Below are 24,868 nucleotides of genomic sequence, written 5' to 3'. Positions count from 1 at the left end.
CGAAACGTCGACTCCCAATAAATGTTTACTTAAATCAAGCATTTCTCAATTTCTCAATATATATATATATATATATATATATATATATATATATATATATATTGTCACGTGCTGCGCATGGGCTCTGAGGAACAAAGAAGACATGCGGCGGCTGGAAGAAGAAGAGAAAGTCCAGTATCCTGCCGCCGGCGCACCAGGCTCTTCTCGACCTGCCTTGTAAATAGTATTTGTAAATAGAACCTGTAACAGTGTGGTGCAGGTGCTGGGTCGATCACCACGGACCCCTCTCGCAACCGCTACAGCCGAAGAATCGCCGGATTGCCACCGTTGCCCGTGCAAATGCCCAAGGAAGCCGACGCACGTCCTACCGGCGCAGCAACGCCCGCTTGGCAGCACTACCGTGAGCCGCGGACGTTTTCCGGGAAGGCTGGCGACGACGTGGATGATTGGCTCACCAATTACAAGCGGGTGAGCAAATACAACGGCTGGGATGCCACTCTTCAGCTGGCCAATGTCGTCTTCTTTCTCGATGGCACCGCGCTAACTTGGTTCGAAAACCATGAGGCATCAATAACGAGTTGGGACCGCTTCATGGAAGAGCTCCGCAGCTGCTTCGGGGATACCGTTGCCAAACGAAAATGCGCTGAGCAGTCTTTGCTTCAGAGAGCGCAAGTGCCTGGAGAGACCTGCACGACTTACATAGAAGAGGTCTTGAAGCTGTGCAAAGTCGTTAATCCCAGTATGTCCGACGAAGATCGCGTTGGTCATCTCCTCAAGGGCATCGCAGAGGACGTCTACAGCTTTCTTATTAGTAAAGAAAATTTAGACTCGCCCACGGATATCATCAAGCACTGCCGCACCTTTGAAGCTCTAAAACTGCGTCGAATTACTCCCAAGTTCGGTCGCCTGCCTAACGTCACCACCGTCGCCAGCGTGGATTTCCACGAGCCTGTGAATGCGGCGACTCTCCCTGACGTCATTCGTCAAATCGTGCGTGACGAACTCTCCCGGCATCAAGATGTTGCGCGCCGCAGTGAGGTCCCGTATGAGAGCTGTTCTCTGCAGGCGGCTCCCGCCTACCGCTCCTCCCCTTGGAGTTCGTCTGGCCAGGCCCCTACCAGTGCTCCTCGCATTGATTACAGCGACGCTCCCCGGATCACCCGCCCCGGCCCCAGGGCGCCAGCTCGTCCGCAACGCCACCTGCGGCAGCCGGAGTACGATGGTCGTTTCGACACTGGCTACGAGGAGTGTTATCCCGAGTGCCCCCCCGACCCACCACTTTGTTACCGCTGTGGTATGGTCGGTCACATCTCTAGATTCTGCCGTCGCCGGGGCCAGTATTCCCGCTCCCAGCGCCAATGGTCATACCCTCGCCCCAGTTTCAATGCGCCTGTTCATGACCGTGTCTTCACATCGTCTCAGCGCCCATCCAGTTACGCGCCACCACGGAACGACTCCCCTGCCTCTGACCGAAGTCTGACTCCACCTCCGCACCGCTCTCGCCGCTCGCCTTCTCCCCAACGTCGTTCCCCACCGTCCCCGGGAAACTAGCGTGTGCGGCCGATGGAGGTGCGGTCGCCGGATCATCGATAGTGCCAATTCCTCTGCCCATTGTTATGTTAAGGAACCGCCTTGAAGTTTTAGTGGACGGTATTTGCGTCATGGCCTTAGTGGACACTGGTGCCACGGTGTCAGTGATGAGTTCAACTTTCAAGAACCGCCTGGGTCGTAAAATAATGTTCGCTTGGGATCGTGCTGTTATATTCCGGGGTGTAGGGGGAGAATCATTGGTTCCGATTGGTATTTGTTTTGTGAATGTAGTGATCGCTGGCCACATGTTCCGAACTGAATTTACGGTGCTCCCTCGTTCTACGCATGACATCATCCTCGGTATTGACTTTTTGCACCAGTGCGGCGCTACTCTCGACTTCCGCAGTGGTGGCATATCGTTAAGTCCTGGCCTTCGGTCAGCTCTCATAGAAGACTCGCCAGTGGTTGCCCAAGTGTTTTCTGTCTCTGAAGATACCGTCGTTCCAGCAATGTCTGCCATATTCGTTCCCGTTGTGTCCTCGAGCACGATTTCTGATGCCTTCGATGCTGTGGTGGAACCTTGTTCCCTTAACTGTGCAAAGAAAAGTGTGCTAGTACCCCGCAGCGTCGTCCATGTGACCAAGGGCCATGCCACTCTTTGGACTGTCAATCACTCCAACGAACCTGCAGTATTGCCATGTGGTTTAAAACTTGCTGGCTTTGAAGAACGTTTTTCTGTACCAGTTGCAGCGATCACTGACAACGTGTCTCGTCCAACTAGACGCCGCGATCTGAGCGACTCTCAATTCCTAGCCATGGTCAACAAATCCCTACCCACTAGCGACCGCCAGGAACTAGTGGCCGTTCTTATGAAGCATGCTGACGTGTTTGACTTTGGTCGCGACCAACCACCGCCGATTCCAGCTTCCCGTACCCATCACATGATCAATACTGGATCTGCACAGCCGATTCGACAGAAGCCATACCGCGTCTCGCCTTCCGAACGTCAGATAATCGATGAACAAGTCCGTGACATGTTGCACCGCGGCATCATTCAGGAATCCTCAAGCCCGTGGGCTGCTCCAGTGATCCTTGTCAAAAAGAAAGATGGCACTTGGCGATTTTGTGTCGACTACCGCCGGCTTAACACTGTCACAAAGAAGGATGTTTACCCGCTCCCGCGCGTTGATGATGCCATTGACTGCCTCCACTCAGCCTCCTACTTTTCCTCGGTGGATCTACGGTCCGGGTACTGGCAGATCCCGATGCACCCGCAAGACAAAGAGAAGACAGCATTCGTGACACCTGACGGGTTGTATGAATTTAATGTTATGCCTTTCGGCCTTTGCAACGCTCCTGCCACTTTTGAACGATTTATGGATACGCTTTTACGTGGCCTGAAGTGGCAAGTTTGCATGTGTTATCTGGACGATGTTGTTATTTTTGGTAGGACCTTCGCCGAACATAACAGCCGCTTAGCCATTGTCCTAGACTGCATAGAGAGAGCGGGCCTCGTGCTGAACTCGAAGAAGTGCCGCTTCGGTGAACGCCAAATTACTGTGCTTGGTCATCTCGTTGACAAGGATGGCGTCAGACCCGACCCGCAGAAGGTTGAAGCTGTAAGCAGTGTCAAAGAACCCAAATCAGTGAAAGAGCTCAGGAGTTTCCTAGGACTTTGCTCATATTTTCGGCGTTTCGTTCCCAAGTTTTCTGATTTAGCCTACCCGCTTACAAGTCTCCTGCAGAAAGACACCCCTTTCCACTGGACTCCCGAATGCGACTCCGCGTTTCGGCAGCTCAAGTTTCTCCTCACCTCGCGGCCAATATTACGTCATTTCTGCCCGACAGCACCGACTGAACTCCACACTGACGCCAGCGGCATCGGCGTGGGTGCTGTGCTTATCCAACGCCATGAGGGCAATCAACACGTTGTCGCTTATGCAAGTCGCACCCTCAGCAAGTCGGAACGCAATTACACTGTAACAGAGCAAGAGTGTCTCGCCGTTGTTTTCGGCGTACAACGGTTTCGTTCGTACCTTTATGGACGTGCTTTTACAGTCGTCACAGACCACCATTCTCTGTGCTGGCTGGTCAATCTACGCGACCCCTGCGGTCGGTTGGCCCGCTGGGCGTTACGCCTCCAAGAGTTTAACTTCAAAGTGTCTTACAAAAGTGGCCGCCAACACGCCGACGCAGATTGCCTCTCGCGGCTGCCTGCCGCTCACGGTTACTACTTCCGATGATGAAAACTTCGACGACTATCTCGCTGCCGTTTCCCAAGAGTTTCCAGATCTTGGCACTTTCCAGACGGAACAACGCAAGGATCAGCACTTGGCGCCGCTTTTTGCCGAAGCCCGTGACCCGACATCCGCAAGCCCTTTCTGCATTCGCGACGGTTTACTCTATAGAACGAATTACTCGCCTGGAGGTGCGCGCTTTCTCCTCGTCGTTCCGGCTACTCTGTACTCCTCTGTTCTGCAGGCAATGCACGATGACGTCACGGCTGGGCACTTGGGGTTTGCCAGGACCCTTCACCGCATCAAAGAACGTTTTTACTGGCCAAAAATGCGTCATATGGTTCAGCGCTACGTGGCCACCTGCGTGCAGTGTCAGCGGTTCAAGCTTCCCACGACTTCTTCGCCTGGACGCCTGCATCCTGTGCCACCTCCAAGCACGCCATATGAACAAGTTGGACTCGATCTGCTCGGCCCGTTTCCCCGCTCGTCCAACGGTAACCGCTGGATTATAGTGTGCGTTGATCACCTCACCCGTTACTGTGAGACCGCCGCCCTACCTTGCGCCACCGCTGCTGAGGTCTCGCTCTTCCTTCTTCGTGCTGTCATCCTCCGGCATGGACCTCCTCGAGTTGTTATCAGTGACCGCGGTCGCCAGTTTACGGCAGACGTTGTGGAAGAGCTTCTGCGTCTTAGTTCGTGCCATTTTCGCCACTCGACGCCGTACCACCCCCAGACTAATGGACTGGTTGAACGTACCAATCGGACACTCACGACCATGCTGGCCATGTATGTCGATTCCCGCCATAAGAACTGGGACGACGTGCTTCCCTTCATTACATACGCCTATAACACGTCGAGGCATGAAATAACTGGTTACAGCCCATTCTTCCTCCTTTATGCCCGTCCGCCTCGAAGCTCCCTCGACAGCATCTTACCTTTCTCTCTCGACACCGAGCCTTCTATTGCCAACACTCTATGTCGCGCTGAAGAAGCCCGTCGGATTGCCCGGATACGCACCTTGGCATCACAGCATCGCTCTAAGCAGCGTTATGACCGCCGGCGCAAGGATGTCTCCTACCTGCCCGGTGACGTTGTATGGTTGTGGACGCCCCTACGCAAGCGTGGTTTATCAGAAAAGCTGCTATCCCACTACACAGGCCCGTTCATCGTTGTTGCTCGCCTCAATGACCTCAACTATGTCATCTCTCCCCAATCAACGCAAGGACGCCGCTCAAGGACAACCCAGGTCGTGCATGTCGCACGGCTGAAGCCATTCCACTCTCGGGATCCCGATTGATTCACTGGCCCAGAGGGCTTCGTCTGCGAACGGGGAAATGTCACGTGCTGCGCATGGGCTCTGAGGAACAAAGAAGACATGCGGCGGCTGGAAGAAGAAGAGAAAGTCCAGTATCCTGCCGCCGGCGCACCAGGCTCTTCTCGACCTGCCTTGTAAATAGTATTTGTAAATAGAACCTGTAACAATATATATATATATTGAGAAATGCTTGATTTAAGTAAACATTTATTGGTAGTCGACGTTTCGGACAGAGCCTGTCCTTTTTCAAGACTGAAGTTACAATATATATATATATATATATATATATATATATATATATATGTATATATATATATATAGTCATACTACCCTTTTTGCATTTTTGTGTGCGTTTGGTTTCAGTCGAAACTTTTGTTCTTTACTTTCTTTTTGCGCAGATTTCTGGAGTTCCCGGCGTAGTCGGCTGTCTGGATGGGGCGTACGTCAAAATTCAGTGCCCTAGCAACAAAGTAGCATCAACCTACTGCAACAGGCACCACCAATTATCACTGACACTTCAGGCGGTCTGCGACGACAAGCGACGGTTTCTTGACACTTGCGTAGGTTGCTCCAGCAAGACACATGACTCGAAGGTTTTCAGAAAATCTTCGCTCTTCAGAAAGTTGCCCTGTCTGGATGGCGCGTACGTCAAAATTCAGTGCCCTACCAACAAAGTAGCATCAACCTACTGCAACAGGCACCACCAATTATCACTGACACTGCAGGCGGTCTGCGACGACAAGCGACGGTTTCTTGACACTTGCGTAGGTTGCTCGAGCAAACACATGACTCGAAGGTTTTCAGACAATCTTCGCTCTTCAGAAAGTTGCCCTCTCTGGATGGGGCGTACGTCAAAATTCAGTGTCCTACCAACAAAGTAGCATCAACCTACTGCAACAGGCACCACCAATTATCACTGACACTGCAGGCGGTCTGCGACGACAAGCGACGGTTTCTTGACACTTGCGTAGGTTGCTCGAGCAAGACACATGACTCGAAGGTTTTCAGAAAATCTTCGCTCTTCAGAAAGTTGCCGGCAGTATGTCAAGCGGGCAATTATCATGTTTTGGCGGACGCGGCATACCCGGTACGTCAGTTCTTGCTGACACCAGTCCGGGATTACGGGGGACTTTCGATGCAGCACAGGGATTTTAACGCCAAATTTTCAACAACCGGGGTTCTAATCGAAAACGCTTTCGGAATTCACAAAAAACGAGCAATTAATTTGTCTGGGGCTTCGCACTGTCAGCTAGCTGAACAAATTTATTACGGTATGCTGCATACTCCATATCTTGTGCATTGACTCGGGAGACGTACTGCCAGATGAGCCAGAAGACTTGCCCACAGATGTGCAGTGGATACGCGCAGCAGAGGATGCTGACAGCGAAGAGGAAACTGCTGAAGAAACGGCCTTACGCAAGTTAGCAGAGTTTAAGCGCGAGAGTCTTCCAAGAAATGATGAGAGGCAGAAAGTGATGCGCTGCATGCCAAGAACAAGGCTTAGCCCTCATGCCAAGAAAAATGTGGACTTCTCTGTATAGAAGTGCAGTTATTGCAGTTTGTCATTTTTTTTGTGTGTGACAGCATTTTACACGCCCATTAAAAATTTTTCATGCGTACATAGCTGTCTTCGATTTTCAATCTGATCAAATGCAGCACTTGACCTTTGTATCATGTATCGAAACACTCTATTTCTTTTTACAAAAACTTTATTTTCGTTCACTACTTGTCTTCATCCTGAACTGCAAGCACGCGTTTCAGCAATGCCATTTTTTCTTCATGGCGCCGCGCTCGCTCCTTGCGCGCTTCTTCTTTGAAGGCTTTTTTGTCTTCCCGCTGTCGCCTTTTTTCCGCTTCTCTCTCACTCCTTTTCTGCTCTTTTCTCCATTAAAGATTCCATTTGCTGGAAAAATGCCTTAATCTCTTGCATCCTGGCACTGTTTGCTCTTGGTGCAGCAGTTCTTTTTTTCTCTCTCTCTTTCTTCGGCTGTAGATGCGCCCGCTACGGAGAGTGCCTCTTGGGTGCTACTACCTTGGGTGCTACTACCTTGGGTGCTGCTTCCTTGGGTGCTTTCTGTGTCGCTTGATTTAGATTTTTTTTGTAGACAATTCCGCAGCTGTCTCTAATTTCTTCTGGATCTAAGCTGTCATCCATCCATGTAATTTTCGCTAGCTCATCCTCGAAAGGAACGTCGCAGGGAGAGTTTCGGGGTTTTCGGTTCTGCTGGCTGGTCGCACTTTTTCTTTTCAGGATGGTTTTGTATCGGCTGCAGCACTGTTCTCCCGTCCGAATTATGCCTAATTTTTCTGAAATCCTTTATTCGATAGCAGCAAACATCTCTTTTTTGTTTTTGAATTTTTTCATTGATCCGAGGGAAGTACTGTGCATCAGTACTTGTCGCGCCGCTTCTACACTCGCAACCTTGAGATGGAAAGAAAATAAGAAATACATGCATGCAATACTACGAAATGTACAAGGTGTTGAAACAGGCAGAAGCGGAAACAGAGGGAATGTGTACGACGGTTCCTGGAAGACTGCAATCTAGTATACGGTCACCAAGAGGGAAATAACTAACAAAACAAAAACACGGACATCCACGCCAAGCAGAGGGTGCGAGAAGCGCGCACCCTCGTCCACAAAAAGTGCTCTCGGTGCACCCCGGTCAGGATCGAGTTTGCGGGGCTGCCCATCTGAACCGTCCCGATCGCCCTGCAAGCGAGCGAGAAGACTCCCCCCAAGAAACAGATATAAAAAAAAGGGATGTATCCGCACTTCTCGCCTGTCTTGCTTGCCATTTCTCTCTGTCACCCCTCGCAGTGACCGAGTGCCTTTGACGATGTGCTGCTGATCCCAAGGTCGCGAGCTCTATCCCAGCCTCGCATTCCGATGGAGGCGGAATGCAAAAACGCCTGTGTGCTGTGCGGTGTCAGCGCACGTTACAGAACCCCAGGTGGTGGAAATTAATCCGGACCTATGCACTACGCGTCCGTCATAGGCTATGTGTCGCTTCGGAACGGAATATTGCTCCTCCCGGTATTTTTTTCTTTCAGTTCAATCTGTACAGTTTTGTTAGGTCTAAAATAGGCTGTTTAAATCAGTCGGCAAAATTTGTGCGTATATTTTCATTTACCCGAAACGAACGAATCACCTTTGTACGAACACTGCACGGAAAGAGCGTGGCTTAACCGCAAGAACCTAGAAAACAATGCAAGCTAGACAATAAAAAGCAATGAAAAAGGAAAAAAAAAGGAATAAAGTAGGTGATATCGAAACAGAACTCACGGCTTGAGCTCCATACAGATGAGTTTGGAATGGTGCACCTGAGGTCCACAGAGTGCAATGTGCAACGCCATACAATCTGTGGGCTATATGCAAGGCATACGCAATAAAAAGGGCACAGTCCGCATTTGAGAGTGCGGGGTAACTCATTATCGGCGTGTTCAGCTTCTGCGTGATACACTGCGATACCGGAAAATTCTCTGGTTCGGTGCCTTAGCTTAGTCGACCTGTCGACGAGAGCGAGTAAGAGTGAGAAAAAAAATTTTCTGCTCCAAACTGAAATATGTGGTTCCCTTGACTCTTACAATCCTGTGAGCAGTTCTCCGTGCAGACAGTAGCAGGTGCAAGAAATCGAGAGGAGAGATTGCGGTGTGACTTCGTCTTATGTTGCAGGGGCAGTACTTACATGTGGGACTACATGGCAAGTTGGACAGCTCCTGGCCCAGGTGCCCTGCACAGGGCACGCTTGACAAAATCTGTGCCGGTATTCCATCTGCATCCCCCAGAAAAGGTGCACGTCAGTGAGCTAAGTAGTATGTAACAATTAAAGAGCACAGGGAAACTTACCTCCGGCGTATTCAGCTGCTGCTTGAAGTATTGCGAAGCCTGAGGAGATAGCGCTATAATCGGCACTTGCGTAGAGAGTACCTATCGAAGATGGGCAGTAACAGTAAGGCATACCGCTAAACCATAAACGGCACTCCAAGTGTAAATGTGTGGTTTCGCGGTGTCCTACCTTGCTGAGAGCCCGACTGCGTCTCATGAGTGGCAGCTGCAAAAAAAAATGAGGGGAGGAAATAAGCTATGGCGTTCATTCACACAAAGTATGTACCTGGATTAAGTATAATACACACACCTGGAGCTGCACAGGGCTATCGACAGGTCTTGTTGCAGGTGAGATGCGCACGGTGGACTTAGCGAAGGAATTTCATCTGCAAACTAGAGTAAAGTGGGCACGCCATGGTACGAGGCACAGCTAGCATTTACGAGTGCCAGAGCGTAGCAGAACTCACTAACAACATGTTCTATTGATGCAAGACCTGTGGGGCCGGACTGAATGGGAGTTTGTTCTGTACTTGTGCTTCTTAGTCCACCTGGAAAAGATGTAGAGTCGCAGAGAAGAGAACGGAAGACTGCAACTCCAAATTTAAGTTCTTAACCTTCAGTGCTAAGGTTTTCTACACGAGAACAGTAGTACTGAGAGCGGAGTTCAACATTTACACGCGCGTTACCACAGCATTACATATCAGGACGTTTTACAATAATGATTAAATGACAAAAACTCACTAATAATATTAGAGGACACAACACATTTTTTTTTGCTGGCATGTACTGCTGCCAATCCCGCTCCAAACCACATTGTTAGCATTATATTGATACATGCCTTCGAAGAGACAGAAGTAGTGCATGCGCTAGTAGAGGAAGAAGTTGGTTGCCTCTCATCGAACCGGAGCCCGAGGACATCATCGTCATCATCACCGGGGCGGCGCTTCGGGGAGAGGAGGCGCCTGCGCAACCTGTCGCACCTCGTCCCTGACGACTTCGGTCAGCGCTGCCAGCGGTGCAGGTGCAACCTGGGGCAGATGGATCCGTTGAAGTTCCTCCCGAACAACTGAGCGAATTAGTTCGCGCAGTGTGTCTGCACTGTCGCCGAGACACGACGAAAATCCTTCGGGCACCATGCGGGCACCATGCACCATGCGGGCCCGTTGTTGCAGCGTCGTCTCCATCGTGGTCGCCTCGGTTATAAATTCCGCCACCGTGCGGGGTGCGCTGCGCACGAGGCCCGCTAACAGCTCCTGCTTAACCCCACGCATGAGATGGCGCAGCTTCTTCTCCTCTGTCATGTTGGGGTCGGCGCGCTTGAAAAGACGGGCCATGTCTTCGGTATACATGCGCACACTTTCGTTCGTGCGCTGATTTCGGGAGTGCAACGCAGCTTCAGCCTTCTCCCGGCGGTCAGCGTTGGGGAACGTGGCCAGGAGACTCCGGCAAAACGCCTCCAAGGTGGGAAGGGTAGCCTCGTGGTTCTCAAACCACGTCCTGGCAGACTCTTCAAGGGCAAAGTAGACGTTATTTAGCTTGCGCTCGTCGCACCAACCGTTGTAGCGTGCCACCCGATCGAAGGTCTCCAGGCAATCCTCAGCGTCTTCGAACACGTCACTGTGAAAAGATGGCGGTGTTCGCGGTGGGTGGCAAAGGATCGGCGCCAGAGGCCTGGTGTCAGCGGCCATGGCAGTTGGACTCGACGGTAGAGGCTGGATCGGCGGCAGGGCAGGATTTATTCTGACTGACTGAAGAACGTGATATGGGACAGCATACTCCGGAGTGGGTCTTCCCACGGTGCACAAACCTGGAACCTCAGCAACGTCGCGGAGAAAGGCAATAGCCATGCCTTTGGCCAGGTGTTGATATTCGTTGGCAAAGTTAGTCAGGAGGACGTGGGTGCGGCCGTCACGTAGTTGGACGAGACCTCTTGCAACGGCAAGTCCCCGCTTAAGCAGCAGTGGACTATGGCTGTCCGCTAGGCCCTCGTTGTCGTGAAAGAGGTCATTCCGCACGAGCACCAGAACACTGCACCGCGGCGGCACCGTAATGTCGTTCTCGACAATGCGCAGGGCGTTGCTGCCGGGATGCTTGCAGACGATGTCATTCAGGCGTCCACCAGTCCGTGGGCATCGCCTGTGGTTCTCGTCAAAAAAAGGACAATACTCTGCGTTTCTGCGTGGACTACAGGAAACATAACAACGTGACCAAAAAGGACGTTTACCCGCTGCCCAGGATAGATGACGCGCTCGACCGATTGCGGAATGCCCGATACTTCTCGTCATTAGATCTTAAAAGCGGGTACTGGCAAATCGAAGTGGACGAGCGAGACCGGGAGAAGACGGTTTTCGTGACGCCTGACGGCCTCTATGAGTTTAAAGGGCTTCCATTTGGTCTGTGCTCAGCACCGGCCACGTTCCAACGCATGATGGACACTGTTCTCTCCGGCTTGAAATGGCGGTCCTGCTTGGTGTACCTGGACGATGTCGTTATATTTTCGACCACCTTTGACCAACACTTGGAGCGGTTGCGCATTGTGCTACAAGCGCTCACATCCGCGCAACTCACCATCAAAGCCGAGAAACGCCATTTTGGCTTTGAGGAACTTCGCTTTCTTGGTCACGTCGTCAGCGCACAAGGTGTTCGCCCGGACCCTGACAAGACCGCTGCCGTCTCAGGTTTTCCACGCCCAACTGACAAGAAGGCCGTTCGCTGGTTTTTGGGCCTGTGCTCCTATTATAGGCGCTTTATTCAAGATTTCTTGAACATCGCGGAACCGCTGAACGCACTGACCCGTGACGACACGCCCTTCCTGTGGGAGACCGACGAAGAGGCTGCATTTATCGAGCTTCGCAGCCGTCTGCAAAGCACGCCGATACTCGGCCATTTCGACGAGCATGCTGCCGCGGACATCCACACTGACGCCAGCAATGTTGACCTTGGTGCAGTACTGATCCAGTGGCAAGACGGTGCAGAACGGGTCATCAGTTATGCTAGTCGAACACTTACGCGCTCCGAGACCAATTATTCTACGACGGAGAAAGAATGTCTTGCAGTGATATGGGCCCTATGCAAGTTCCGACCGTACCTCTACGGACGTCCCTTCCGTGTGGTAAGCGACCACCACTCCTTATGCTGGCTGGCAAGCCTCAAAGACCCCTCAGGACGCTTGGCTAGATGGAGCTTACGCTTGCAACAATACGACTTAACAATAGTTTACAAGTGTGGCCGTAAGCATCAGGATGCGGATTGCCTGTCGCGCGCGCCTATCCCAATCAATACCAAAGAAACCACCGATGATTTTCCTTTCCTGGGCTCTGTCAGTACCACCCAAATGGCGCAGCTTCAGAGGGCGGACTCGGTGTTGGCCCGGCTCATCGATTACCTCGAAGGCAGTGAAGCTCCCATTCCGCGTGTTTTTCTTCGAGGGCTTCACTCCTTCACTTTACGGTCTGGTGTTCTCTACAAGCGCAACTTTGCCAACAGCGAAGAAGTGTTCCTACTTGTCGTACCATCACAGCTGCGGTCTGAGATCTTGAGTGCCTGTCATGATGCACCATCCGCCGGCCACCTTGGTGTCAGCCCTACACTCGCGCGGATTAGACAAAAGTATTATTGGCCCAGGTTACTCCCATCGGTGCGGGCCTACGTAAAAACATGCCGTGAATGCCAACGTCGGAAGACTCCTCCATTGAAACCAGCCGGATTTCTTCACCCCGTCGATCCACCGAAGACCCCTTTCCAACAAGTGGGCATGGACCTCCTTGGTCCATTTCGGAAGTCTTCGTCTGGAAAGCGTTGGATAGTCGTTGCGACTGACTACCTCACACGGTACGCTGAGACCACGTCTGTTGTCAAAGGCACTGCTGCTGAAGTGGCGCAGTTCTTCGTCCACAACATTGTCTTGCGTCATGGAGCACCCGCCGTTGTTGTTACTGACCGGGGAACTGCTTTCACGGCCCGCTTAACCAAGTCCGTGATGACTCTTAGGCACACGAGCCATCGACGTGCTACGGCGTATCACCCGCAGACAAACGGGTTGGTAGAGCGACTCAACCGCACACTAGCCGACATGCTATCAATGTACAGCCTTTGTCAAAAGTAACCAGGCTCTGTGGTTTGCCTCTCATTCGTATTACAGAGCCCTCGCGGCTTCCCTAAAGATCAAAAAGTTCTTTGAAAGTGAGAACAGGGGTTGTTCTTACTGTGAAGAGATTCGGAGCTGGGGGGCTGTCGTAATAGCTTTAATATACGACTGAGAAGAAAAATGTGCAGCCTGGTTACTATTGACAAAGACTGTACGTTGATGTCGAGCATCGAACTTGGGACACCATTCTGCCATACGTAACGTTTGCGTACAACACCGCCCTGCAGGAAACAACCCGACTGACCCCCTTTCAGCTTGTCTTCGGTCGGCAGGTGACCACTCCGTTGGATGCTATGTTGCCCGTCGACCCTTACTGCGACCCTGACGCTGACATCGACGTAGACACCTTCGTTCAGCGTGCTGAGGAAGCCCGGCAATTGGCACGCCTGCGAATTAACCGCCAACAGGAGACTGACGCCGCTAGGTACAACCTTGGACGCCGTTTCGTCAGTTATGCGCCTGGCGACCTTATCTGGATTTGGATACCTGCTCGTCGCAGCGGGCTCTCTGAAAAGCTGCTGCGCCGATACTTTGGCCCCTATGAAGTAGTGCGCCGCATCAGTGAAGTGACTTATGCTGTTGCTCCCGCCCCGACAGCTTGTTCATCGCGCCGATCGCACCGAACTGAAGTCGCGCACGTTGTTCGCATGAAGCCTTATCACGACCGGCTACCTGATTGAACTGCGGTTCCCTGCAGCTGTGTTCTACCCTCTGGCTGTCCTTTCTCTCCTAGCCGTACCGTGTCGATGTTGCAGAAGAGGGGGGCATTGATACATGCCTTCGAAGAGACAGAAGTAGTGCATGCGCTAGTAGAGGAAGAAGTTGGTTGACTCTCGCGCGCGCGCTCGAATCACTGAGGGAACGCCGCAGGTTTTTCGTCTCTGGGCCAGTGTTCTATTCGCGTTGCACGCTACATTACGTTTGTTGTTCAGTGAGGAATAAATAACTAAGCTATGATCATCCTGCGCTCAGCTGGAGGCTTACTAGGTGTGGGCCGCTTTCCATGCACAAAAAGGCTTGGTACTACATCTGGCCTTAATTTTGTTATGCCGTAATTCTGAAGGACTTGACTCTCAAGCTGGTCTCAGGAGAAGTGATCCTAAGACGAATAAAGTAAGATTTTGTATGACACATTGTTAAATACGATATGAGGCACGCAAAAAAATATATGGAGCGCGATGTTTCATAACTTAAAGAATACACAAGTCTTGACTGTTGTCACGTCACGACGTCGCATTAAAGGCCATGAGAGCTTTGCCCAGGTCGAATGTTTTTCTCCAAGTTTGGTGGCCATGCAATATTCCAATCCGGCGCAAAAAAGTTTTAAGTTTGCCATTTCTGTGGTCTCTGCTCAGGTGACTACAAGCAAGACTACATTTTCGGCATCTCAAACATCCCTCTCGCGTTAATATTTGCTGGACGCTTCACTGACAAAATTTCGGTGCCGCACTAGGTCGTCCTAGCTTTTTATGAAAGGACTGATCATTTTCAGTCGCTGCTTTGGCTATGCAAGATGAATATGCTTCGTTTTTAATAACGTTGTGCCGGCATCCCTGCATCACGCGAAGCATGCCCCAGCCCACAGGGCGTGTTTCGGTCTCAGCTTGTTCTTCTCGCTCTTTGAAAAAGACTCCACTCAGTGCCTTGAAAAATGTTTTTGTTGTGGTGGCGAGAGTCGGCTCTAAAGACGTGATGTTACTATGAACACTAAATGTTAGATAAACCTCAGGAGTAGCCCTTTAACAGTGCTTGAAGTTTTGTATTACTGCCAGTCATGCTTGACAATTTCGTCGAGCCCATTTTATTTGCTTATGCCATTGAGTTCTCCTTTGTATGAAATTCCTGTCGTTAAGGTTCTCTTATAAAAAGTCCGTTGTCGCCATTTGTACGCAGTTCTGTGCCTTTGACGATTTCTCTAAAAATTGGATCGTATTAGATGTTTCTTGCACATGGAGCACTAAGTGCTTCATGGACCTGGACGACGCAAAGGAGTGCAATTCTCTGAAGACATATTGCCGCGTATCATTGTAGTGTCCGTCGTTAAGGTTCTCTTATAAAAAGTCCGTTGACGCCATTTGTACGCAGTTCTGTGCCTTTGACGATTTCTCTAAAAATTGGATCGTATTAGATGTTTCTTGCACATGGAGCACAAAGTGCTTCATGGACCTGCACGACGCAAAGGAGTGCAATCCTCTGAAGCCATATTGCCGCGTATCATTGTAGTGACCGTTCGTTCGCGCAAGGCCGCAGGAAAGAGGTGTTATCATTTGTGTTCGTGACGCGAGAAGCGACCGGACTAATCTCGATTTATCACAGCCATGCCGAGCTGCATGTAGTACGTGTTTCCAGATTACTTTAGATGATCTCGACATGTTATCTCGAAGTTTCCTTGCCGGCTTTAAATGGAACGATGCCGCGAACAGCGGGCATTCGTAGTTCGACGACTGACGAGCACGTTTGTTGCTTACGCCGCCGCCGAGTGATTCAGTTCTTCTGCGGGCGCAAGTCAGCCTAAATAAAGAGCTTCGTTTGCAAGGCTTGTTGCTGTTTTCCTGACCGCTGGATTGCCGTCACTACAACGTGACATCTGCTGGAGGTGCTGGGTAGCCTCCCATGTTCCGGACACACCCTACAAGTCGTGACGCCAGCTCTCTGAGTCATTTACCGCAGGATCTGAATCCAGTCCACCGCGCAAGCCGACGTCTGCAAGGCGACGCACCTGAGTTCGGGATTCTGCCGGACCCTACCCGGAAGCGAAAGCCAGTAGCAACGTCCGCCATGAGCTTGCCCCAGACGACGACTCCAATCATTCTTCAGCAGCCCCGGGTGCCACCAACCTTCAACACTTCGCCTGGCGCCGACCCCGAAGAATGGCTGGAACAGTTCGACCGTGTGGCTCTCTTTAACAACTGGGACGACGCCATGAAATTAGGTACGTTTTCTTCGCCTTGGAGGAACCAGCAAGAGTCTGGTTTGAGAATGAGGAAGGTAGCCTTGCGGATTGGGAAACCTTCAAGGAGCAGCTTCTCAAGACTTTCACGAACGTCGTGAGAAAGGAGAGAGCCCAGCAGCTGCTACAGTCTCCCATACAACACCCAAACGAGACCGTTGCAGTGTACACTGAGGAGATGAAGCGTCTCTTCCGGCGTGCCGACTGGAGCATGAAGGAAGAAGAAAAGGTCAAGCTGCTTATGCGATGAGTTAAAGAGCAACTCTTTGCGGGCCTCGTACGGAACCCATCGATAACCGTTACGGAATTCATAGAAGAGGCTTCCACCATGGAAAAAACACTTGATGCCAGAGCCCGCCAGTACGACCGCCAGCAGCGCTTTTTGTCAGCAAGCTGCCTGGACTCCGGTAACAGCGATAACCTGTGGGAGGTTATACGTGAAATTGTGCGAGAAGAGCTCCAACGATTGCTGCCAACAGGAACGCAGCCGCAGCTTTCATTGCTCACAGACGCCATCCGGGATGAAGTTCAACAGGCCTTGGGTGTGACGCCGACCACAACGCAGCCTATGGAGCCCCAAGCCATGACTTACGCCGCAGCGGTGCGCCGTCCTGCACCTCGTCGACGGGTCTCAAGCCCCTGTCGCCCTCAGCCAGCTGCGTTGGACCGCCGCCCTCTCGCCCCAACCTGCCCGTCCTACGAGCGTTGCACACAGCCGAGGAAATGCGACGAGTGGAGAACTCCCGACCAGCGCCGCCCACTATGCTTCCACTGTGGCGAAGCCGGTCATGTCCTCCGGTACTGCCCATACAGAAGACTAGGCATCCGAGGGTTCTCTTACGACGCTCCACGACCCCGACCCGGCCAGCGACCAGCCGAAATCGAGGATTTTTTGCGTCGGGAAGAATGCTCATCGCCGAGCTGCCTATCACGTACCCCGTCGCCATCGTCCTCGCGCTTTGTATCTCCTAGCCGAGGTTACACCACGCGTGGACGCTCCCCCAGCCCCCGAAGGTTAAACTGAATAAAGCAGCCTCTGGAGGTGAGGTTGCTTCCAAGCGCAATGACAAAGATGCTTCATCGACGAGTACTCAAGACCATGCCTCAACTACGACGACAACACCGACGACGACGACGACGCGCCAAACTTGAAGCTTTTACCGCTGCCCAGTGAAGTAACGTCGCAGTACGCCCACCGCAGCCTCACTACTCGACGAAGCCCAGATCGGACACCGAAGACAACGTACAATACGAGAACGCGAACAAGTGATCTTGAAGTTACGGTCGACGGTCACGCGGTTACTGCCTTGGTCGATACGGGAGCTGAATACTCTGTCATGAGCAGCCCACTCGCTGTCCGACTCAGGAAGGTAACAACAACTTCGGATGGCCCGCTGATCCGCACCGCAGGTGGCAACCTGATTACGCCGTCAGGACGCTGCACCGCGAGAGTTACTGTAAACGGGAGAACCTATGCGACAACCTTCCTGATCCTACAGCAATGCTCGCGAGACGTGATTTTGGGAACGGACTTCCTGAATGAACATCGAGCGATCATCGACCTTCGATCTAAGTCGATCAAGCTTTCCACGGACGAAGCCATATCTGCAGCGACGACAGTACTCATCACGTTGCCTTAAACGTCCTCGACGAAGCATTGAGCGTGCCGCCCCGATCAAGTGTTGTCGCCTGCATAGGTACTGGAGACATCGAAACTGCCGAAGGCGTCATCGAGGGGAACACCCAGCTACTCCTGGATTGAGGACTGGCTGTCGCAAGGGGAGTCGCCCAAGTCCGAAATGGCCAAGCCCAGGTATTGCTAACCAACATCACCGAAGAATACCGGCATCTAAACAAAGGTACGACGATCGCTTTCCTGGACGAGCTGGCAGACATCAGAGACATATTTGCCGTACCCACCAACCCGTAGAACCATCTGACCAACGCCATCAACCAACGTTTGATATCAACCCAGCATTACCACGGAGCAGACAAGACCAAATACGCAGTCTTCTTCAAAAGTACAGCGCTTACTTCTCATCAGCATCGAATGTGCGACGAACCCGGCTTGCTAAGCACCGCATTGTCACAGACGAACACGCCCGACCACTGCGACAGAGTCCCTACCGCGTATCGCCGCTAGAACGCCAAGCTATCCGCAAGCAAGTAGAGGAAATGCTACGTGACGACGTCATCCAGCCATCGAGGAGCCCCTGGGCAGCACCAGTTGTCCTAGTGAAAAAGAAAGAGGGCACCCTTCCCTTCTGCGTCGATTACCGCCGCCTGAACAGCATTACAAAGAAGGATGTCTACCCCCTCCCCCGCATCGACGACACATTGGATCGGCTATGCAACGCTAAGTACTTCTCATCGATGGACCTGGAGAGCGGCTACTGGCAAATTGAAGTCCACGAAAGAGATCGCGAGAAGACTGCGTTCATCACGCCATACGGACTCTTCGAGTTCAAGGTGATGCCATTCGGCCTCTGCTCTGCCCCAGCGATGTTCCAGCGAGTAATGGATACGGTGCTCGCAGGCTTGAAGTGGCAGATTTGCCTAGTCTACTTAGATGACGTCGTTGTCTTCTCCTCAAGCTTTGAAGACCACCTCCGAAGGCTTCGGATAGTGCTGGAAACGATCAAGTCTTCAGGCCTGACACTGAAAACAGAGAAGTGCCACTTCGCCTACGAGGAGCTGCTGTTCCTTGGTCACGTCGTAAGCAAGGATGGAGTTCGCCCAGACCCTCAGAAGGCGGCTGCGATCGCAGAGTTTCCACAGCCTAATGACAAGAAAGCTATACGCAGATTTCTTGGATTGTGCGCTTATTACCGGCGATTCGTCAAGAACTTTTCGCGCATCGCTGAACCTTTTACCCAACTTACCAAGACTGACGTGCCTTTTAAATGGGAAAGGCCGCAAGAGGAAGTTTTCAAAGCGCTGATGCGCCTGTTACAGTCCCCTCCTGTGCTCGGGCACTTTGATGAAAACGCCGAAACCGAAGTTCATACCGATGCAAGCAGTGTGGGCTTAGGAGCGGTCCTCATTCAGAAAAATGGCAGACAGGAAAAAGTTAACGCGTACGCTAGCCGTTCACTGTCGAGAGCCGAAGCCAACTATTCGACGACAGAGAAAGAATGTCTCGCCATTATTTGGGCCACGTCCAAATTTCGCCCCTACCTATACGGACGCCCATTCAAGTTTGTGAGTGATCACCATGCTTTGTGCTGGCTGGCCAATTTGAAAGATCCCTCCGGAGGCCTTGCTCGTTGGAGCCTGCGTCTTCAAGAATTCGACATAACTGTAGTCTACAAATCTGGCCGCAAGAATTCCGATGCAGACTGCCTACCGCGAGCCCCCGTAGACGCAGCACCGGAAGATGAAGACGACGACGCTTTCCTAGGGCCGGTAAGCGCTAGCAGTTTCGCATATACAGCTGCGGTGAGGTTTCGCAGTTGCTCAATATTTCAGGAATTTTCAGCCTCGGCGCTTACTTCATCTCTCGAATATAAGCACCTTCTGCACCCTTGGAGCAGCAAAGACTGGAGTTCGCGCAGACTGGAGGTCTCTTTCACGCGTTTGCGATGCCGAGTTCCTCTGCTAAATTACTACCTTCACAGATCTGGTCTGGCGGTTTCTCCACTGTGCCCATTTTGTGCCGAGCCTGAGACAGTGGATCACTACCTGCTGTTCTGCCGCCTATTCTCTTCTTTGAGGAGGCGCCTATTAGAAATTCCGTTTCACCAGCTGGGTCTGCCTGTGACCACTGAGGTTGTTCTTTCCTTTGGCGCTACTTCGCTTGGACAAAGCAACAGGAGTGCGCGTTGTGCAGTTCAAAAATTTCTTCTAGAAACACAGCGACTCCCATGCTAATGTAAATTTTATATATTTATTTTTCTATTTGTTTTCATTTTTCTGATTACCAAATAGTTCATTTATTATTATTATTATTATTATTATTATTATATTTTTATTTTATTTCATTTTTTTTCTGTCTCTCTTTCAGTCAATACAAAATTGAACCATTCCATATGATGCATTCAAATTTTCACACAAAGCCGTCGTCCCATCTTCGATCTCCCAGCTAACAGGACCCCTTTCGTTGCGTCGTCCAATCTGTCAGCCTATACCCTATTAATACTCCTTTTCCTCTAAGGCTCCTAATCATTCCAACAGTTCACTGCCTGTGTCTTGGCCACTCCCCCGTAGTGGGTATGTGCCATTCTACTTGAGGCCAACCAACCAACCAGCAGTTTCGCGCAGCAGCAGCGCTCGGATCCTGAGTTGCAAAGCCTAGTTGATTATTTGAAAGGCAAGACTGCATCGCCTCCCCGGGGGTTCAAGCGCCAACTGTCGTCCTTGGTCCTTCACAATAATGTCCTCCTGAAGAAGAACTTCGCGCCCAACAGGACAGTGCATCTTCTTGTGCCCAAAAACCTCAGGCAAGAAATTATGCAGTCATGCCATGATGAGCCGAGTGCAGGGCATCTCGGGATTGCTCGCACGTTGCACATTATCCAGGAGAAGTACTATTGGCCGCGGCTAGCTACCGACGTTTCCCATTACGTGAAAACGTGCCGTGAGTGTCAGCGACGCAAAACACCTCCGACTAGACCAGCCGGACTCCTGAACCCCATACCACCGCCAACTAAGCCCTTTCAGCAAATGGGGATGGACCTCCTCGGCCCCTTTCCGACTTCATCATCAGATAACAAGTGGATCATCGTGGGCACCGACTACAATACCCGATACGCCGAAGCAAAAGCGTTGCCTAGTGGTACCGCAACAGAAGTTGCAAAATTTTTTGTCGAACAAATTCTCCTGCGACACGGCGCCCCCGAAGTGCTCATCACAGACAGAGGACAGGCATTTACAGCGGAGCTGACGCAAGCCATTTTAAACTACAAGCCATCGGAGGACAACTGCCTATCATCCACAAACCAACGGACTCACAGAGCGTCTGAACAAGACCATCGCAGACATGCTCTTCATCTACATCGACGCCGAACACAAGACGTGGGACTCCATTCTGCCCTACATGATCTTCGCTTATAATACTGCCGTCCAGGAGACAACCAGGTTTACCCCATTCCAGCTGGTATACGGCAGGAAGTCCACGACAACACTCGACGCAATGCTCCCGCAAGTTTGTGATGAAGACAACCTCAACGTCGCCGCCTAGCTTCATCGCGCAAAGAAGCTTGAAGACTTGCGCGGCTTCGCATTCAAGACTAGCAGCACACCGACGCCCGACGCTACAATCTGTGCCGACGAGACACGCATTACAAGCCAGGTGATCGTGTTTGGATACGGACGCCAGTTCGCCGCCGTGGATTGAGTGAAAAGTTGCTCCGACGCTACTTTGGCCCGTACAGGGTTCTCCGTCGCATCGGTGACCTCGACTATGAAGTCATCCCCGACGGCACGACAGCATCTCAGCGACGCCGGACACGCCCGGAATCGTACATGTCGTACGCCTCAAGCCATATTATGAACGCTAAAGAACTCGAAGTTTGCATTCTCCGTGTTTATTTTCATTTTAAAGCATCGAGACGATGCTTCTTTGGGAGGGGGGTAATGCCGCGTATCATTGTAGTGTCCGTTCGTTCGCGCAAGGCCGCAGGAAAGGGGTGTTATCATTTGTGTTCGTGACGCGAGAAGCGACCGGATTAATCTCGATTTATCACAGCCATGCCGAGCTGCATCTAGGTGTTTCCAGATTACTCTAGATTATCTCGACCTGTTATCTCGAAGTTTCCTTGCCGGCTTTAAATTGAACGATGCCGCGAACAGCGGGCATTCGTAGTTCGACGACTGACGAGCACGTTTGTTGCTTACGCCGCCACCGAGTGATGCAGCTCTTTTGCGGGCGCAAGTCAGCCGAAATAAAGAGCTTCGTTTGCAAGGCTTGTTGCTGTTTTCCTTACTGCTGGATTGCCTCCACTACAACGTGACAATATCATGTGTTATTACCTCGGTGTTCAGATATTTATGCTTGCTGCCTGCTTGGTGGGTGTGCTACATTGTAGTTTTGTCTAAGCGCAGTATTTGGCAGAAAAGGGTTGGGCATATTGCTCTCGCAGTATGCTGAAAAAATATTTGTCACTAACTTGTTCTGTTAAGGAAAGCTATCTCCTGGCATTACAGGCCTGAATGAATTTTTGGAATTAAAAAAAACGCTAAAGGTGCATTATGGTAAGCAACATCTTTGGCATCTTTGTATGAACAAGGTTAAAGCTGAAAAATTATAGTGCCGCGCTACGGAAGGTTTGGGGTGACACAGAAATTTTCCAATGCCAATAATACGTTGATGTTACGGAAGTCGATAGCCAGCCTTTTCTTCGCCAATTGCTCTTTCCGTGATGCTGATCGCATGTCGCAAGTATGGAATCGCCGCATGCGGCAATAATTCAAGGCGACATGCCGCGCGATCAGTTGGGGGCGGTTTACAAGAAGAAGCTGCCGACGCCTGCTTCGTCGATAACCATGGATCTAAACAATTAACTGAAAACATGGTAAGGGCTGTGAAACAGGGCAGGGCATTGTACAGGGCATCCATTCATTGTGGCTCATGCTGTCGAGATCTTAAAAACGGGGTTCCAGCGAAAAGTCTAATCTCAAAACGCAATGTGATGGAAAAATGAAGAGGACTCAGCTAACTAACACTGCTGAAACGCGCCGCGGTGGCGCCCTAGTATCATCGCTTCGTGCGGATACGCCAGTGGGTGCGTCGCGAAGAGCATCGATTCACGGAGTACCATCATCATCATCCAGACTAAGCGCGTCGCAGGGAAAAGGCCTCCCCCATTTCTCTCCAATTAACCTTGTCCTTTGCGAACTGAGGCCACTGTATCCCTGCGAACTTCTTAATCTCCTCAGCCCACCTAACTTTCTCCCGCCCCCCTGGAATCCACTCCATTACCCTTAAGAGCCAGTGATTATTTTGTCTTCGCATTACATGCCCTGCCCAAGCCCATTTGCGTCCTCCTGATTTCCACTAGGATGTCATTAACCCACGTTTGTTCCTTCACCCACTCTGCCCGCTTCGGCTTAACTCTTTACCCCTGTGACAACCGGCTCGCAGGGTCTTATTCGCGTCACGGTGAGCGCTACCACTCGACGCATATGTTTCGCGTGTACCTCATATCGCAACATACTTCACCCTCTCTCTCGGGCGCTACAGTGCGGCGCAAGCGCACGGAAGCGCTGCTCCTGCTCGGCTTCAGGGCATCAGTGTTTTAATGCGAACGCATTTCTTGTCCCATTACGAGAAAACATATGGTGTGTGTTTGTGTGCGCGTGTACTCGCAGATGGTACAGAAAATCCCACAGATGACAAGAACAATAGGGTGACATGATAAAGTTGCCATTTTACGCACACACCAAGCCGAGCACTGCCACTTCATACAGAGCGCAGCTTTGGGTCACAGTCCCAGGGCCATACCTGATTATGTGCACAGTATGGCGTTGTGTACTGAGACGCAGCATACTTTAATTCATACCCTTACGCAGCACTGGTCGCTGGGGCGAAAAAAAGACCCTGAATGAAAAAAATTTCAACCCCAACATAGTTGCCACTGAATATAAAACGAACCACAAAAACTTAAAAAATTACCATAAAAAATTTATTTGCAGTAGGATTTGAAACAAGCACCTTATAACTAGCTACCCGACACGCTAACCACTGCATCCCACCGACAATGAAAGAATTTACAGTACTTTTGTAGTTTTCCACCTCAAGTCTGACTAAATAACTCATCGCCAGCGGCTCAAGTCCTGGAAGTCAAGTTGTGGCCGCCGATAAACTTTTGCGGTTGAAGCAGCGCTGAAGCTGTCTGCCGGCTTTCGGGATTTCCCACTGATGTTCTAAATATCTACGCGCGCAGTTTTTTGCGTCGTGTTATTTTAAAATTTCAATTTTTTACAGCGCTGGCTGTCTGGGTGTGCTCTTGTACCGAGCACGGAATTTTTGCTGCACACAGAGCTCCGCCGAAAAAAATGCTGGCATATTGCACGAAGCAGCTTCACAACGGGCCTAGAGAGCAGCGAAGGCCATATTTTACTTCAAACTAGCCTCGTGCAGATGTAAACTGATGATGAAGCGTTGTGTGATCGAAGGCTCAGGAGTTTGTAACTAGGGCAAGAAGGAGTGTAACAGTGAAGAAACAAACAGGAAAGCGCAGAAAGAGGCTGTGTGCTGGTTTCCATTTGACACAATCGGTCGTCGTTCGGGTGAATGTTTGTTTTTTATGGTTTCATTCTTTTTGTATTGCTAATTCCACATGATCGGTGCGGAAAGAGAGTGAGTGTATTCTCGCTACTTGGTAGAACTGGTTTGTATCCTGCGATGAAGCTAGCTGGGCATATTTCGGCGGTAACCACTTTATTTCAGTGTCTTCAAGCATATGTTTCAAGTTTTCTTACGATAGCCTACAGTTTTTCCTTCCAATGTTTTGCTGAAGTTTGTACACCAATGCCTCACCTTGAGGGCCAGCGCTACGTCGATTGCGCTACCTGAAGACCGATCGACTCACACATCTAAACACTCGAAATAAGGGGAAACTGCCTTCATTTTCTTTAAGCTGCAATTTGAGACCCCAAAAAACACTGCTCTCTGGCACATTTTTCATTTTCCGATGTGTCGGCTCCCAGTTTCCGGACTGCAGATTATTTCCAAAACAATACTGGGACCAGCGTAGTCTCAACGCATAGAGCGCTTGTTCCAGTACCATGAATGGTATACCAGTGCAAATCTACTGTGGTAAAGCAGATAGTACTGTTCACATCCATCCTACAAACGAAAACAGTGTCCTCCCATCACAGCTGCAGTGAAATTCGCCGACAGCCAGTTCTCAACCAAAACCAG

General features: G+C 51.0%; 1 protein-coding gene across 1 annotated transcript; it reads left to right on the top strand.

Moving 5' to 3' along the window:
• Positions 1 to 339: 339 nt before the first annotated feature.
• Positions 340 to 1,837, top strand: LOC149369800 (uncharacterized). Its single transcript, XM_089567438.1, has one exon. The coding sequence runs from the start codon at positions 340 to 342 to the stop codon at positions 1,549 to 1,551; it is 1,212 nt and encodes a 403-aa protein (XP_089423564.1). The 3' UTR covers positions 1,552 to 1,837.
• Positions 1,838 to 24,868: the final 23,031 nt, after the last annotated feature.

The sequence above is a fragment of the Amblyomma mixtum genome, chromosome 1 (genome assembly GCF_055824585.1).
Source record: "Amblyomma mixtum isolate Tamu chromosome 1, ASM5582458v1, whole genome shotgun sequence".
In the NCBI taxonomy this organism is placed as follows: Eukaryota; Metazoa; Arthropoda; class Arachnida; order Ixodida; family Ixodidae; genus Amblyomma; species Amblyomma mixtum.
Note: the sequence above shows the minus strand (reverse complement) of the source record. Positions and strands in the feature narration are given on the sequence as shown.

What these genes read in the sequence shown, in the direction of transcription:
- LOC149369800 (XM_089567438.1), top strand. Translation starts at nt 340, where the DNA reads ATGCCCAAGGAAGCCGACGCACGTCCTACCGGCGCAGCAACGCCCGCT.